The following is a 16,815-nucleotide window of genomic DNA, read 5'->3' as shown; positions in this document are numbered from 1 at the left end:
TTTTTTCAGTGGAATAAAATTTCATTCTACGGGCTCATGATGCATGAACAAAAGCATGCTCACAAGGATTACATGAAGTGCAAATACAGTGAAGTACAATACATACTGTACACAGGAAAGTACAATATAATAGATGCACTGGATAGTGCACTACACAGTACACACTACCCAGGTAAAAGGTCCAGAATATACTGGGTAAAGATTACAAAAACTATGAAACTTAACTATCAAACAATAAATAACAACAAAATGGGAAGAAAATAGTAACCTCTAAAATAAAATAAGAAGCCATGAGAAGGCATGTGTTTACAATGATTTTATCATGAGTAAGGACATTTTATATGGATGTTTATTATTGTTTTAGAACTACAGTTTTAAACTTTTAAAAAATCAGTTATTGAGATGGGGGCGGCACGGTGGTGTAGTGGTTAGCGCTGTCGCCTCACAGCAAGAAGGTCCTGGGTTCAAGCCCCGGGGCCGGCGAGGGCCTTTCTGTGCGGAGTTTGCATGTTCTCCCCGTGTCCGCGTGGGTTTCCTCCGGGTGCTCCGGTTTCCCCCACAGTCCAAAGACATGCAGGTTAGGTTAACTGGTGACTCTAAATTGACTGTAGGTGTGAATGTGAGTGTGAATGGTTGTCTGTGTCTATGTGTCAGCCCTGTGATGACCTGGCGACTTGTCCAGGGTGTACCCCGCCTTTCGCCCATAGTCAGCTGGGATAGGCTCCAGCTTGCCTGCGACCCTGTAGAAGGATAAAGCGGCTAGAGATAATGAGATGAGATGAGTTATTGAGATGATTAAAGGTCTGTAAATAATGAGAATTTTACAGCTTCCAACACAGGTCAGCCAATCAGATTTTAGAACCAAAACTGTTCCTGTTTTAGAACACAGCACTGTAACTTATTTTGTTCTTAGTACACACCTACTTTTCTGTTTACTCTGTTTTCATCAGTGACCACCTTCTCTTTTCTGTTTCAGGATGTGTGCTTCACATAGCAGGACGTGTCACATGTAAGAGGGAACGAGAATCGGAACGAGACGCTGAAGGAGACGACATGCTCTCCACTTCTCCCAAACTACAGCGACAAATAGCAGCAATCACTTCTGTTCATGGCACCGATGGCAACCAACGTGGTACACTAAACTGAACATAACATGAGCTAATAAGAATTTAACATCAGAGTTTCTCATAATGAGCCACACCCATATGACATGTCTGTACCAACTGTATTCTTTGCCATTTGTTTCTCAGAAGAGCTAGATGGACATATCAAACTGAAGTGAACATAGAAGGAAGCACTGGTTTTAATATGAATACTTTTTCTTTGTTTGTTGTTGCAGTAATAGGGAATTGGATTACTGGGCCATATGGGTTAGAATTAATATCCTGAATGGTCAGATATAAAGAAGGTGAATAGAGGTGAAACTGAAAACTGGTCCTTTCCTTTTCAAAACAGTTACTGTATATATTTATTTTTTTTGTTGTTGGCAACAGTTTTGTCATTTAATGCCGGTAAATGCTACTTTTTTCCAGGAAAAAAGCTGCTACTGGCACTGTAGTATTTTGTAAATTTGGAAACCTTTTATATCAAGAAGAATATAAAAGACATCGGATCTTTGCAGCAGCCAGTGTATGAGTATTTATATGCATTAGAGTCTTACTAACACATGGTAACTACAATTGATTGCAAAAGTTTGCATACCCCGACTTCTAAATGATGAAACCAATAATATGATTTTTTTGCATTGCTATTAATAGTGAAGTATTTCAGAATGTAATGTAAATGTGGTATTCTTATTTGTTATTGTTATTTCTGTTCTTCCGTTTGCCACTAAGAACTTTTTCAGGATGTTTGAATCACTCACAAAAAAAGTATTTTTTAAAAGAATATTTTTCCAGTCTTTGGACATGTTTTTGTGTTTCTAATTTTTACTACTAATAACGGTGTCACTCAACACTCTGACTTTTTTTACACAGTTCACCAGCTCTGTAAAAGTTAGTATTTTCAGTTTTAGGTCTTTTTTGTTTGATTGTTTGTTTGTTTTTCCTTTCTGACTCTTGACTACTTGAGAACTTTAGAGCCTGACTGAACTCTTCTTGGCATAAATAAGACCTGAACAAAGGCACATAAAAATAAATCAAAGCATGTCACTGGGGATACAGACCTTTGAACTTGCTAATAAAGATAACAGAAACTTGATTGCTATAATGCCATGTTATAAAAGGCATTCAGTTGGACAGCATGAAAAAGCAGGAAGTCATGTTCTGTAAACAGAGGTAAAGTTTATGTTTCACCCACAAAACAAGAGGGATGCTAACTTTTGCATTCAAATGTATATTGAACAATGTTTTCACATTTTTAAAGCCACATTATGCTTTTTTTTTGTTTTTTTGTTGCTTTTTTTTTGTAAGAGAGTCAGTACTTAGTAATGCTGTTTTATTTTATGTCAGGTTCTATTGAAGGCAAGGAAAAGTCCTTGACACTAGTATGGTAAATAATGTAAATTTGTTTATAGATTCTCATGGTGACATTATTTAAATTAGAAAAATAGTTTGTTAGGAATGTTTTTGGAATATCAATGTCTTTTTATTTAGGATTAACTGAACATCAAAAGATTATAGAGTGCTTCGTAGTACAGTGTTTTTTTTTTTTTATGAATAGAACTCCTGGTCCGACCTCAGCCAGCAAATGCCTAAAACACAACAAACGACAGTTAAAGAATGGCAGTAACTGGAGTTGATGTTCATACCAGCTATTCATCATAATACAGATGCATAAAATGTGCTTTTAATGCCATATGTACTTCTAGTTTTATAGTTGTGCATGAACACCCCCTCCCCTTTTTTATACTAAGAAAATTCATTACTGTAAATCAGCTCCAAGTGAAAATATGTGGAGGCATTCAAAAGGTGAACATGTTTATTTTCCTCCTGCTGATAATTTGTTTAGTTCTCAAAAGTACTCGAGGTTTGAGCCAGAATTGGGGGGGGGGGGGGGGGGGGGTTGTTTTTTTATTTTCCTTTTTCTTGTTCTCATTAATCAATTGACTGGATCTCAAAAGCCAAGCTTTTTTTTTTTTTTTCGCTTTTACACTAAGTTGTGATCCATTAAATCACAAACGTGAAGCATCATATATTCAGTAGCAGTATTTTTGTCAGGGAGGTGATGAGATTTTTTTTCCTCTTTATATTTTAATATCACAGAAGGTGTAAAACCCAATATTATGTTACAGCTGTTTCCAAAAGTTTTTTTTTTTTGCACATACCAAAATAATTGAGTAGGAATCACAAAAATGTCTTTGTAAAAAATAATAATTAAAAAAAAACAGAACAAAACTTTCAGTGAGAGCAAATGATTTTATGATTAAAGTATACTTTTTTTAAAATACTCTGTGCATAATTTGGCATTGTGCTTAAGTGATCCATGTATCTAACTGCTACTGTTTTTTGTTGTTGTTTTGCTGGTCACATGACCAACATCAGTCTGTTATATCTGCATAAATGTTTACAGCATCACCAGTCCAGATGCCCAGTAAGATTTCTTTCTCTGTAACATGTAAATATCGGCCATAAACTTTATTCCTATGTGTGCAGTGATTAATCAATGGTAATTGATGCATAATTTGTGTTTGTGATGTTCTTTTGAATGTTGAGAGTGCTTTTTAACTCTGATTCCTGTGTTCTGTTGTTATCTGTATTTGTTACTGCAAAATGTCTTTTCCCTCGACATGGATTTGTTTTGTTCATTTTATTTCCTTTCTGTGAAATGTTTCATTTGACACTTTCTACCTATCCTCCAGTCTTTAAAAAGTCCTTGTGCAAAATGAGATTGAAGACTGAAGTAAAGTGTCGAACCATTTTGTTGTGGTTGTTGTGTATTCTGTTGAATCTTTCTGGTTTATCTTCAGTAACCACTTTATCCTGGTCAGTCAGAGTGAATCTGGCTCCTATCCTGGAATGCTGGGCGCACAGCAGGAATACACCCTGGATGAGATGCCAGTCAGCTGCAAAGCTCTATAAACACACATCCACACACCCGTTCAGGTTTGAATCAGTTTAATATACACTACCGTTCAAAAGTTTGGGGTCACTTTGAAATTTCCTTATTTTTGAAAGAAAAGCACTGTTCTTTTCAATGAAGATCACTTTAAACTAATCAGAAATACACTCTATACATTGCTAATGTGGTAAATGACTATTCTAGCTAAATTCTACTAAATGTCTGGTTTTTGGTGCAATATCTACATAGGTGGGCGGCACGGTGGTGTAGTGGTTAGCGCTGTCGCCTCACAGCAAGAAGGTCCGGGTTCGAGCCCTGTGGCCGGCGAGGGCCTTTCTGTGTGGAGTTTGCATGTTCTCCCCGTGTCCGCATGGGTTTCCTCCGGGTGCTCCGGTTTTCCCCACAGTCCAAAGACATGCAGGTTAGGTTAACTGGTGACTCTAAATTGACCATAGGTGTGAATGTGGGTGTGAATGGTTGTCTGTATCTATGTGTCAGCCCTGTGATGACCTGGTGACTTGTCCAGGGTGTACCCCGCCTTTCGCCCGTAGTCAGCTGGGATAGGCTCCAGTTTGCCTGCGACCCTGTAGAAGGATAAAGCGGCTAGAGATAATGAGATGAGATCTACATAGATGTATAGAGGCCCATTTCCAGCAACTCTCACTCCAGTGTTCTAATGGTACAATGTGTTTGCTCATTGCCTCAGAAGGCTAATGGATGATTAGAAAACCCTTGTACAATCACGTTAGCACAGCTGAAAACAGTTGAGCTCTTTAGAGAAGCTATAAAACTGACCTTCCTTTGAGCAGATTGAGTTTCTGGAGCATCACATTTGTGGGGTCGATTAAATGCTCAAAATGGCCGGAAAAATGTCTTGACTATATTTTCTATTCATTTTACAACTTATGGTGGTAAATAAAAGTGTGACTTTTCATGGAAAACACAAAATTGTCTGGGTGACCCCAAACTTTTGAACGGTAGTGTACTCCATCGATCCACACAGAACACCATGTGAAACTTCACACAGAGAGTAACCTGAGCTCAGATTTAAACGGGCTCCTGGAACTGTGAGGTGTCAATGCCCCTTACAAATTTTAGAATGAATTAAAAAAAATCTTAAAGGATGAATGCAGCAGTTTTCAGAAGGTAATGAAAGTCTATTAGGGTCATAAATTTTAGTTCACTTCGCTTCCAGTCTGAGAAAAATGGTGTCAACGTGCTGCAACAAAGATTAGTGCACCAGCTAAAGCTCCTCTCTAGTAAATGTTTGCTGCTTTGTTAAATACCCTTTTTCATATTCAATGAAAATGTTGCATTAAATAACTGATGACGCTTGGGGGCGCTGTTGATGTTTAAAAAAATTAACATTTATTTTACAAGGGCAGCACCAAGCAGGTTTCCTGCAGAGAAGATTTTATGTATTTTAGATCGTTACTGAGATCAATTGATGTAGAAATATTAAACAAAAGAAATGGTGTTAGAATAGTGCAATATAGGCAACTGCTAAAGAGTGGATTAAAAGAATACAAACCAAACTTTGGAAATGGCAACATGGCAATGCATATATTAAGTATGTAAATCTTTCTTGACGAGATTTTAGAACTATTTTTGTGTTCTCCTCTGTACCAGTATACAGCATACTATGGTAACCTGACAAAGTGAATATGAGCGCAAGGCGAGTGAGAAATCTACATCCACAGCTCTTCTCTGTTCTCTCTTGCTGGCTTGGCAAGGATATTGTGAGTGGGCTGAGTTTTTAGACCCTCAAAAAGGATAGAAATGGGGCCGCCTGTACTTTTTCCCTGACCTCGCCTCCCCAACCCTTGTTTCAGTCACTACAGGCCTTGAATACAAAATTTTGCCAACAAGTGCAATGGAAAAAACCCCACCTTTTTTCCTACTCTTGCTGGCATCACCAATCTGTGAATCAGAATGAAACTCACTTGAGTTTCCTGTCTTCTGAATAAACAGTGGTCCAGGACCCTGATTTGTATGTTAACATACTTCTGAGGGGCCAAATCCGGTTGCCATAGCGTCGCTCTCATCCGTCTCCCCCTCTCACAACCTCTACTCTTCAAACTTGGTGAAACAAAACAAACATTGTCCTCTTAACAAGGCGAGGGGAGACAGTGCTTTATGTGAAACTGAAGGACATTCAGGTCATATTAGCGCTCATTCACTGAGCCTAGCCTGAAGATGAGATTGAGCACATTCACACAAACACACAACACTTCCTATGATTTTGAAGACTTCTAAGCTTAAAATTCAGCCCAACAAGAGGTCATCTTGCTCAAATGCACTTTACTGAACATAGTGATGAATGAACGAACCCAATGAGTGAAAATATTTTCAACACGAGAAAATAAACTTCATATCTTCATGCCACCATGTAATGTTCTTTATATTATATGGACACATCCACAAAAAATATGCAAGCTAATCAAAAGAATTTAAATTTTGAACCAGTTCACCATTTTGACAACATGCGTCAAGTCAGCCAAAAAACCCTAAAGAAGAAGAAAAAGAACACCCTAAAAAAAAAATATGGAATAAAAATATTTGATGGTAAGAACATATCTTTTTTTTTCAAGAATTATTATTATAGCATTTTTCACAAATTGCTACTGTCATTTCACCGATTTGTTTACATTCGAAGCGGAAATTATTTTGTCAGATGTTTTGTGTAAAGTTTTTATTTATCGACTTTGCAAAAAATAAAAATGCTCTGTTTCTCAAAATCCAGTGAATGTGGATAGAATAACAGTTATTCCACTCAATCTCATCGCACGTGGCTTATAGCCAACTTGCCGCTACGCGCCTTATCAGCTAATCTAGCCTACGACTCGATTTCATAGAATAACTGTTTATATATATATATATATATATATATATATATATATATATACACACACACATACACACACACACACACACATTATATATACACACACAGGGTGTCCCAAAAGTCTCCATACATAGAGGAAATTAACAATTTTTAGCTAAATGTAAATATATTTCCAAAACATCCTGTATACGATTTCCATTTTTTGTAAACACACAGAGGCTTTTCTCCCACTCACGATGAATTTGTGTTAACATCTGGCATTATTCATATAGTTGCACATTGAATGCATTCCATTAAATGACCTTTGTGCTGTAGCCATGAGAATGATTTCAATACATTCTTCTTTCATTAAAGGCCTTCTTAACGGCTGTCTGTGTGTATGTATGTATGCACACACACACACACACACACACACACACACACACATATATATATATATATATATATATATATATATATATATACAGCACAAAGGTCATTTAATGGAATGCATTCAATGTGCAACTATATGAATAATGCCAGATGTTAACACGAATTCATCGTGAGTGGGAGAAAAGCCTCTGTGTGTTTACAAAAAATGGAAATCGTATACAGAATGTTTTGGAAATATATATATATATATATATATATATATATATATATATATATATATATATATATATATATATATAGCTACAACCCCGATTCCAAAAAAGTTGGGACAAAGTACAAATTGTAAATAAAAACGGAATGCAATAATTTACAAATCTCAAAAACTGATATTGTATTCACAATAGAACACAGACAACATATCAAATGTCAAAAGTGAGACATTTTGAAATTTCATGCCAAATATTGGCTCATTTGAAATTTCATGACAGCAACACATCTCAAAAAAGTTGGGACAGGGGCAATAAGAGGCTGGAAAAGTTAAAGGTACAAAAAAGGAACAACTGGAGGACCAAATTGCAACTCATTAGGTCAATTGGCAATAGGTCATTAACATGACTGGGTATAAAAAGAGCATCTTGGAGTGGCAGCGGCTCTCAGAAGTAAAGATGGGAAGAGGATCACCAATCCCCCTAATTCTGCGCCGACAAATAGTGGAGCAATATCAGAAAGGAGTTTGACAGTGTAAAATTGCAAAGAGTTTGAACATATCATCATCTACAGTGCATATCATCATCAAAAGATTCAGAGAATCTGGAAGAATCTCTGTGCGTAAGGGTCAAGGCCGGAAAACCATACTGGGTGCCCGTGATCTTCGGGCCCTTAGACGGCACTGCCTCACATACAGGCATGCTTCTGTATTGGAAATCACAAAATGGGCTCAGGAATATTTCCAGAGAACATTATCTGTGAACACAATTCACCGTGCCATCCGCCGTTGCCAGCTAAAACTCTATAGTTCAAAGAAGAAGCCGTATCTAAACGTGATCCAGAAGTGCAGACGTCTTCTCTGCCCCAAGGCTCATTTAAAATGGACTGTGGCAAAGTGGAAAACTGTTCTGTGGTCAGACGAATCAAAATTTGAAGTTCTTTATGGAAATCAGGGACACCGTGTCATTCGGACTAAAGAGGAGAAGGACGACCCAAGTTGTTATCAGCGCTCAGTTCAGAAGCCTGCATCTCTGATGGTACGGGGTTGCATTAGTGCGTGTGGCATGGGCAGCTTACACATCTGGAAAGACACCATCAATGCTGAAAGGTATATCCAGGTTCTAGAGCAACATATGCTCCCATCCAGACGACGTCTCTTTCAGGGAAGACCTTGCATTTTCCAACATGACAATGCCAAACCACATACTGCATCAATTACAGCATCATGGCTGCGTAGAAGAAGGGTCCGGGTACTGAACTGGCCAGGCTGCAGTCCAGATCTTTCACCCATAGAAAACATTTGGTGCATCATAAAATGGAAGATACGACAAAAAAGACCTAAGACAGTTGAGCAACTAGAATCCTACATTAGACAAGAATGGGTTAACATTCCTATCCCTAAACTTGAGCAACTTGTCTCCTCAGTCCCCAGACGTTTACAGACTGTTGTAAAGAGAAAAGGGGATGTCTCACAGTGGTAAACATGGCCTTGTCCCAACTTTTTTGAGATGTGGTGTTGTCATGAAATTTAAAATCACCTAATTTTTCTCTTTAAATGATACATTTCCTCAGTTTAAACATTTGATATGTCATCTATGTTCTATTCTGAATAAAATATGGAATTTTGAAACTTCCACATCATTGCATTCCATTTTTATTTACAATTTGTACTTTGTCCCAACTTTTTTGGAATCGGGGTTGTAAAAGTGTTAATTTCCTTTGACTTTTGAGACACCCTTTATATACTGAGTGTGTGCGTGTGTGTGTGTTTGTTTATATGTATACAAACACACACACACAGTGTACATAAACTGTGCATATATACACACGCAATGTAATTTCATGTATACAATATATTTAAAATATAAGATCTACACTTTACTTCAAAAAGGGGTTGGTTGTTGATGGTGAATGGTTTTACCTTTCTAAAATAATTCTAATTGAAACCCTTGTGTGAACAGGAACCCTTCTTTTCTAATGGTGTAATTTTAATTGGTTCGCCTTTTTTGGGACATGATATTTTAAGGGTTCCCAGAGAAAGAGAGAGAAAAAAAAACTTGAATTTTTTTCTAAGGGTTAGTTTTCATTCATTCATGCACTTTAGTACCTGGGATATACCTTAGATGGGATGCCAGTCCATTGTAGGGAACCTATACACATACAAACTCATTCATAGGCTCATTCATACCTCGGGGAAATTCATACCTCATATAGCCAATCCACATCCGAGCTTGTTTTTGAAATGAAAGTCTTTTGTTGTAATGTTTTTTCATAAGATCATGACAGATTCTGTGTAATTTCATAGTTTTGACCATATCTTGTTTACTATTCCAAAATTTCTAGATTTAACCTTTAAAAAAGTGCATCTGTGCCAAAGTTTTGACGAGTACTGTAATCAGTCACATATCATCATTCTCATCATCATTATGATTATTCATTTATTCAGAACGTTAGAAACGCTTTTCTGATTTGGGCTCAAGTTTCATTATAGGGAACAGAGATTAGTCTGTTCCTTCTCAGTCATTAGTGCCAATAGAGCTCCATCTGTAAAGCTCCAACTCTCTAATGAGGCTGCTCATTCTCTTTTTCATCTTTCCAATCCCTGACAGCTACTGAACACAGGCCAAGGCTAGGAGTCTAAGGAGGTCAACCTGTACAAAACCTCTTTACAGGGACAGGCATGTCTCTCTCTGTAACAAATAATTCTTTCTGCTGGATAATTAGACAATTTTTTATTTTATTACACATGTAGAATAATCTATAGTCCTGTCTTGTGGTTAATGTGCTGGTTTGTAGTGAGATAGTCTATAAAACTAATTGTTCAAAGTAATTTGCACACTTGATTTAACAGTCAAACATGAAAGCATACAAACATCATGCTATTAACAGATCAGCTCTGGTTCCTGTGACAACCAAGAAAGGTGGGAAAATCCAAGGGTTTTGTGTTCACTATTAGCCAGTCTGAAATGCATGTGAATTTTTGGTGGTCTCTTGGCAACTCGGCTGTAGTCTGGACATTGATATTCAGTGGAAGCCTCCATCTTCTTTTCAGAACAATGAAAACCTTATGGGAAAGAAGAAACCAACCAAGCCTGTGTAGACAAAACTCGTCGCTTCAACAGACATACGAAGATTCAAAACAAACTCCTGCTAGTTACACATTCTGCTGCACACTTGCTTAGGTTCTGATTACATTTCATACACTGAAAAAAAAAAGAACCTCACAGATCATGGTTGAATCTGTGTAGGTAAAGCACTTGTTCATTCAACAACTTTGTTCAATTAAAATTTAGTAATTAACTCTGAAAGGCATTTTCAGTTGCTTTTTGTGCTAATTGAAACTTCACATTAAAAAAAACAAAATGGTACCATCAACACTTTCAGTGTCTGTGTTTCTTAAGTTTATTTACAGTCTAATAAAACAATACAGTGCTTGTACAATATTTTATAATAATTAAGAGTATGCAAACTAGTCAAGCTGTTACATAAAAATAAAACTATGGCATTAATTATTAACCAGCACTATTTGTTACGTAAACAACCCCACGTCTCAAAAAAAAGAGCATCTTGAAAATATATACCTATCTGAACAAATAATTTGTATATGAATTATTTAGTGCTTGTCAGGTATCTAAAATGTTGAAACCCATCACTAAATATGGACCTACTCATAAAAGTCACAAGTTTTTATACAAATCTGACAGTGTGACAGAGCCATATGTGCTAACATTCTATAGAGACTTGACATGATCCCCTGATGACAGAAGGTGTTAATGAATTAAATTACAAAACCTAAATCTATCTTGAGAGAATATTACAGTAACTTTACATTTATGACAAAATGGTGCAATATGTTTTGATTAGTCGAGCTAAGAATTTAAATTTGTGCATGAAGTGGGTTCTGCCTGTAATTGACCACTTATACTGATTGTTTAAACATGTTGAATGCTTCCTCCTTTTAAAAGAAGCTTCAGAGCCGCAAAGGGACAACTTCTAGCACCACCTAAGAACTCAGTGAATTTTCCCATCAGACAGTGAGCCTGGGGGGAAAAAATGTCATGGTCACTAATACGAGATGCAATGAAAGTGGACGTGAGAAATAATTCAGGGTCATCTTGTGACCTTATTACTTCAAAGCAAAGTCTGATGACTCAGCTGCCAATAGACAAAATGGTTGTGCTGTCCTTGGCTTTGTCAAAGAAAATAGATGAGGACATCTCATGCTTGCTTTCAGCAATGTTTTGGGAGGAAGAGGAGGTGCTGGGTTGGCATTCCTCACAACAGCAGCAGCAGCAGTCCATAAACGCCTGGCCCAGAGTCTTACACAGACACAGCAAGAGCACTGGCGTCACAGATGACTTAAAGAATAGGAAAAACTGATTTATCAGAGTGAGGAGAGCCAAGACATCCTTGGATGGCTGTATAGAAGCATATGTCAGAGTAAGGTTGCATACGTTCTCAGGCAGCGCACACACCCCATAAACCACGGCCAGTGCCATGACGGTGCAGTTCAGTTGCCGTTCAATCTGCTGTGCATGTTGAAGTTTCTGCTTTGTGGATGGAGAACGGTCTTCGGTCCGCTTGCCAGAGCTTCCACTATCGTTGGAGACATGGCAGGTGGCCAGCTGACAGAGCAAAGTGAAGACCACAGGCAGGCAGAAGTAACAGCCAAAGTACCACCAGATGCGAGTGTCATGGTAGTTGATGATCAGAGAGTAAATGGACTCTGGGAGGTTTGGGTATGGGCTCATGATGCACACATCCATCTGGACACCCAGAGAAGGGGATTTGACTTGTTGCAGCTGCCAGATGAGTAGCTCTGGGGCTGCCAAAACCATGGAACCAATCCACACCACTGCCAATTTGGTCAGGACGGACTGGCAACGCTCCACTCGCCGGGCCTTTGGGAGGGAGCTGGTGGCTGCATGAAAACGGTCGATACCAAGTGCACACAGACTGAAGGATGTCACACCTAGAGATGTTACCTGCATATGTACATAAAAAAGTTAAAAGATGTCAATATATTACCTCAATAATGTATTCTCTTATGTCTTATTTTTTTTTGGGGGGGGATAAAGCAGTGATTATAAAGTAAACCAACCAATTATTAATGACCAATAATTTTGTCCTATTTTCTATATTTGTTCATATATATTTCTCTCAAATCGCAGAGAGACTTGCTTTAAACATTACATGGTAAAGATACTATATAAACACTGTATTTTCATCTTATTTCTTACAGTTTAGAAATTAAACTTGTCATTATTTCTAATCTGGGACTCAGACCCACCTCCACGTAGGGTATAACCCTGCAAGAAAAATCCCCCAGTAGCCGTTTGTGGGTGAGTTCATTAAACACCACCACAGGCAGGCAGAAACACAGGACCAGGAAGTCCCAGAAAGCCAGGCTGGCCAGGATGTAGTTCCATGCACTCCTCATGAAGTAGTTATGCCACACGATGCACATGACTGCCAGATTACCCACAATCCCTACAGCAAACACTACAAGGGCCAGAAACAGGATCCCATAGGCACTGTAGGAGCTGGTTGTTACTGGGAACAGAGGGTTGTAGATCCTTGTGATGTCTTGTTCTGTGGTATTGTTTTTAGTGGGGATTCCACCAGTGCTGCCATCTTTGTTGACACTAGATGCCAGACTCAAACTGGGTAGGTCTGACTGAGATGTTGGAGTTGGGTGAGTTCCAGAAAACTCTTCAGATGGTGTGTGCACAGAACCGCCATCTGCATCCTCCATATATTCTGCTTTTGACATCTCCATATGGAATTCATCTTGATCAAAGTCACTAACTCCAACATCCCCAAAGATCTTTTTTTGAGCAAAAAGCTCTTGAGCTTCTTGCTGGTTCCATGGAGATGTTCCACTCTTCCCCTCGGTTTTTGATCCGGAAGCACAGACACCCAAAAACATGACTAGGGTCAGTACATAAATCAATCTCAAACTGCCCTTCTCCATCTTCAAAAAAAAAAAGGGTTCAACTAGTTTCCAAACTGGGTGATTGCAGTTCACACTGAAGCTGTAGAGTACGAAATAAAGGGCAGAATGTAGACCCAATGTAACCAAAGCCTGAGATCCCTCATGCCAAAGACCATTTAGGTTCTGCAGTCTTGTCTGCCAGAACTCAGCTCTCTTTGCACATCCATGGAAGGCTGGTCTTTTTCATTACTGTTTGGCAGAGGAACGCCTCCACGCCTCCTTTCTGTTGCAAAGAATCAGTAGAATAAGGCCCTCTGCTGGTAAAAGTAATACATCTGAACTTAACTTTTTGTATGTACCACAAAATAGTAGTAACCAAATTGGTTATTTAATATTGACACTTCATTGGTCATTTGAAGGCAACAGCAGGGGGCAGAGCTTTGCCTTACAAGCCCCTACAGTTGTGGAACAGCCCTACAAAGTAGTGTTCGGGACTCAGACACGGTCTCAGTGTTTAAGTTTAAGCTGAAAACATATTTGTTTAGTCAAGCATTTTGTAATTTTTTTCCTTAGGAAAAGGCACAGATCTGGAGGGTTCATGGGTGTAGATTGTTTTGGTAAACTGGGATGCCCCTTCTCTCCCCTCTCATGTGTTGACTCAGGTTTGTTGATGGTGCCCTCATGTCTGTTACCTTCTGTCTCTCCCTTTTAGTTATGCTGTCATAGCTAGTATTGCCGGAGTCCCTGCTTGCACTCTGCGCACAATGTACATTTTCTCTAACCAGTAACATGACAAGAGCATACCTAATAACCTGTTCTTGTTCTCTTTCTGCTCCCTTTCTCAGGCCCCCCAACCCCTTGCTCATATGCTACTCCTGAAATACCAGTGAATTACTCCTTCTGCTTTCTGGACCTGCCTGATCCATCCTGGTGCCCTACTTCTGTTTGGAGTTCTCATCACATGAAACCTACTCGCTGCTGCTGAGAATAGCTCCACAAGGACAGCCAAAAGATCACCATAAGATTACTGTGGATGGTACCACATAGAAACCATAAAGATAGTTGTGGATGTTCTTCCTTGGATAGCCTAAGGATTGCAGTTGCTAAATTTTACACTGAAGTCTCCATCATTGAACAGTTAATAACTTCAACTCAGTAGACTTTATGTTAAAACTATAATGAATTTCAAACTGACTCTGATGCTCACACTCATAATTTGCTCATAAGATCCTAAGTTCCTGTGTATACAATTGTACTTTCTGACTATATTGTATACAGTAATAGAAGGTACTAATAACTTACCATGACAATATACCATTTCATACATCAGATTTTAGCAGAACATTTGCAATGTATTACATGTTTTTAGTATTATGTGTGATTTCACAGTACACCATTAGTGATAGGCTGGAACTAGTTATAGGAGTGGGGTCCTTCAATGTAGTTACTGTGGTTTGTCAGAAGAGGGCAGTGTCTTCATCTTAATAAATGAACTAATTTACACAAAGACGTGGGCAATACTATTAATTAATCCACTGACTGGCCAGTTTGTGCTCCATTCAAAATGTTCTAGCTTTTGGCAGAAAGTGAAAGTAATGGCATACTGCACTACTGATTTTTGAATCATTTTTTTGTGAACAATTTTTACATTTTAATTAATTTTTAATGTTCTGGTCCAGGGATTTGTCCTACTTTTACATTCCTACATTTAACTAGCATTTATGACTATACACACTTTATGTAAATTGATTACAACAAAATTGCTTTAGTTTAGACAAAATATTCACAGTGGTCTGTAACAATGAAACATATTAAACATTAAAGATGGCTAATACGGTGGCATGGTGGCTGTCACCTCACAGCAAGAAGGTCCTGGGTTCGAGCCAGGCGGTTGGCGAGGGCCTTTCCATGTGGAGTTTGCATGTTCTCCCCGTGTCTGCGTGGGTTTCCTCCAGGTGCTCCGGTTTCCCCCACAGTCCAAAGACATGCAGGTTAGGTTAACTGGTGACTCTAAATTGACTGTAGGGTGTGAATGGTTGTCTGTGTCTATGTGTCAGCCCTGTGATGACCTGGCGACTTGTCCAGGGTGTACCCTGCCTTTCGCCCGTAGTCAGCTGGGATAGGCTCCAGCTTGCCTGCGACCCTGTAGAACAGGATAAAACGGCTACAGATAATGAGATGAGATGAGATGAGATGGGAATACGGTGGCACGGTGGCTGTCGCCTCACAGCAAGAAGGTCCTGGGTTTGAGCCCAGCGGTTGGCGAGGGCCTTTCTGTGTGGAGTTTGCATGTTCTCTCCGTGTCTGCGTGGGTTTCCTCCGGGTGCTCCGGTTTCTCCCACAGTCCAAAGACATGCAGGTTAGGCTAATTGGTGGCTCTAAATTGACTGTAGGTGTGAATGTGAGTGTGAATTATTGTTTGTCTCTATGTGTCAGCCCTGCAATGACTTGGTGATTTGTCCAGGGTGTACCCCGCCTCTCGCCCATAGTCAGCTGGGATAGGCTCCAGCTTGCCTGCGACCCTGTAGAACAGGATAAGTGGCTACAGATAATGGATGGATGGATGGATGGATGGATGGATGGATGGATAATACACATAGGTTTACGTAAATGTCTTTCTGCAGTGGTGTGTTTGCCAAGAAAGTGTGTCAACACTATCTACCAACACTATATATCCTGCTCTTAGATTTTTTTAGTATACAGTCCAAGGGCTATTTACTGTATGATGATCCCAAACACATTAAGAAGGCAATAAATTCTACTAATTAACTTTTGACAAGGCACACTGATTAAATTGACAAGCATTCCTGGTGACTATTTCATGAAGCAAGAATTACAAAAAGAGAGAGAGAGAGAGAGAGAGAGAGAGAGAGAGAGAGAGAGAGAGAGAGATTCAGCTTCAAGTACATTAAAATTTTACTTTCAGAATTTTGCCATTCTGAAGATCTTGTTTTTAATGACATCTTAGGGGTTAGGAACAATATTTGTTACACCATTACATAAAATTTACAACCAGTACAGTTTTTGAAAAGGTAGTCTAACCAGGGCACACCTTTAGTAAGAGACTATTTAATTGGTCAAAGACTTGTTAGAAGAATTAAAGTACTCATTAGGCTTATTTCCAGTCAACAAACCGATAAGTAAATAATAGTTTAATCCACCTACTAGATGCTTAAAAGAATATTGCTGACTTTTTGACTAAAACCAAGGCAACCTGCCAAGACTACTGTTTATGAAGAAGGCTGGGCCCTCTTTGACGCCTGGCTGTGTCAATAAGGATACTTTACTCTGTGTGTAAAACTAAAAGCTGTAGGATCTTTAGATCCTGCACACATACTGGTACACCAAATACACATACACACATGTGCACACGTGCTCACACACACACACACACACACACACACACACACACACTTAGCACTGTATTACTCATAAAAAAAGAGCCTTCTCCAACTAA

The 16,815-nt window shown here is 38.8% G+C and overlaps 2 protein-coding genes across 3 annotated transcripts in view; one reads left to right on the top strand and one right to left on the bottom strand.

The window, feature by feature from the left end:
- cry3a (cryptochrome circadian regulator 3a) overlaps positions 1 to 2,989 on the top strand; it is a 32,167-nt gene extending 29,178 nt beyond the window's left edge. For both annotated transcript variants that reach the window (XM_060932076.1, XM_060932077.1), the window contains exon 13: positions 977 to 2,989. In XM_060932076.1, the coding sequence (XP_060788059.1) occupies positions 977 to 1,146 (170 nt within the window). In that variant the 3' untranslated portion in view covers positions 1,147 to 2,989. The remainder of the gene's footprint in view (positions 1 to 976) is intronic.
- Positions 2,990 to 11,574: 8,585 nt separating this feature from the next.
- Positions 11,575 to 13,397, bottom strand: gpr37l1b (G protein-coupled receptor 37 like 1b). The gene is made up of 2 exons (XM_060932075.1): positions 12,714 to 13,397; positions 11,575 to 12,408 (listed from the first exon to the last, which is right to left on the bottom strand). Exons 1-2 carry the CDS (start codon positions 13,395 to 13,397, stop codon positions 11,575 to 11,577), a joined length of 1,518 nt encoding a protein of 505 aa, XP_060788058.1.
- Between the last annotated feature and the right edge of the window lie 3,418 nt (positions 13,398 to 16,815).

Source organism: Neoarius graeffei, chromosome 10 (genome assembly GCF_027579695.1).
Source record: "Neoarius graeffei isolate fNeoGra1 chromosome 10, fNeoGra1.pri, whole genome shotgun sequence".
NCBI classification, from domain to species: domain Eukaryota; kingdom Metazoa; phylum Chordata; class Actinopteri; order Siluriformes; family Ariidae; genus Neoarius; species Neoarius graeffei.
This window is presented reverse-complemented; position numbering and strand designations above follow the sequence as displayed.

Excerpts from the sequence above, each read along its gene's own strand:
- gpr37l1b (XM_060932075.1), bottom strand. The coding sequence starts at position 13,397 with ATGGAGAAGGGCAGTTTGAGATTGATTTATGTACTGACCCTAGTCATG. Across the intron at positions 12,409-12,713 it reads GGGTTATACCCTACGTGGAG|GTAACATCTCTAGGTGTGAC; the intron begins GTGGGTCTGAGT and ends GTACATATGCAG.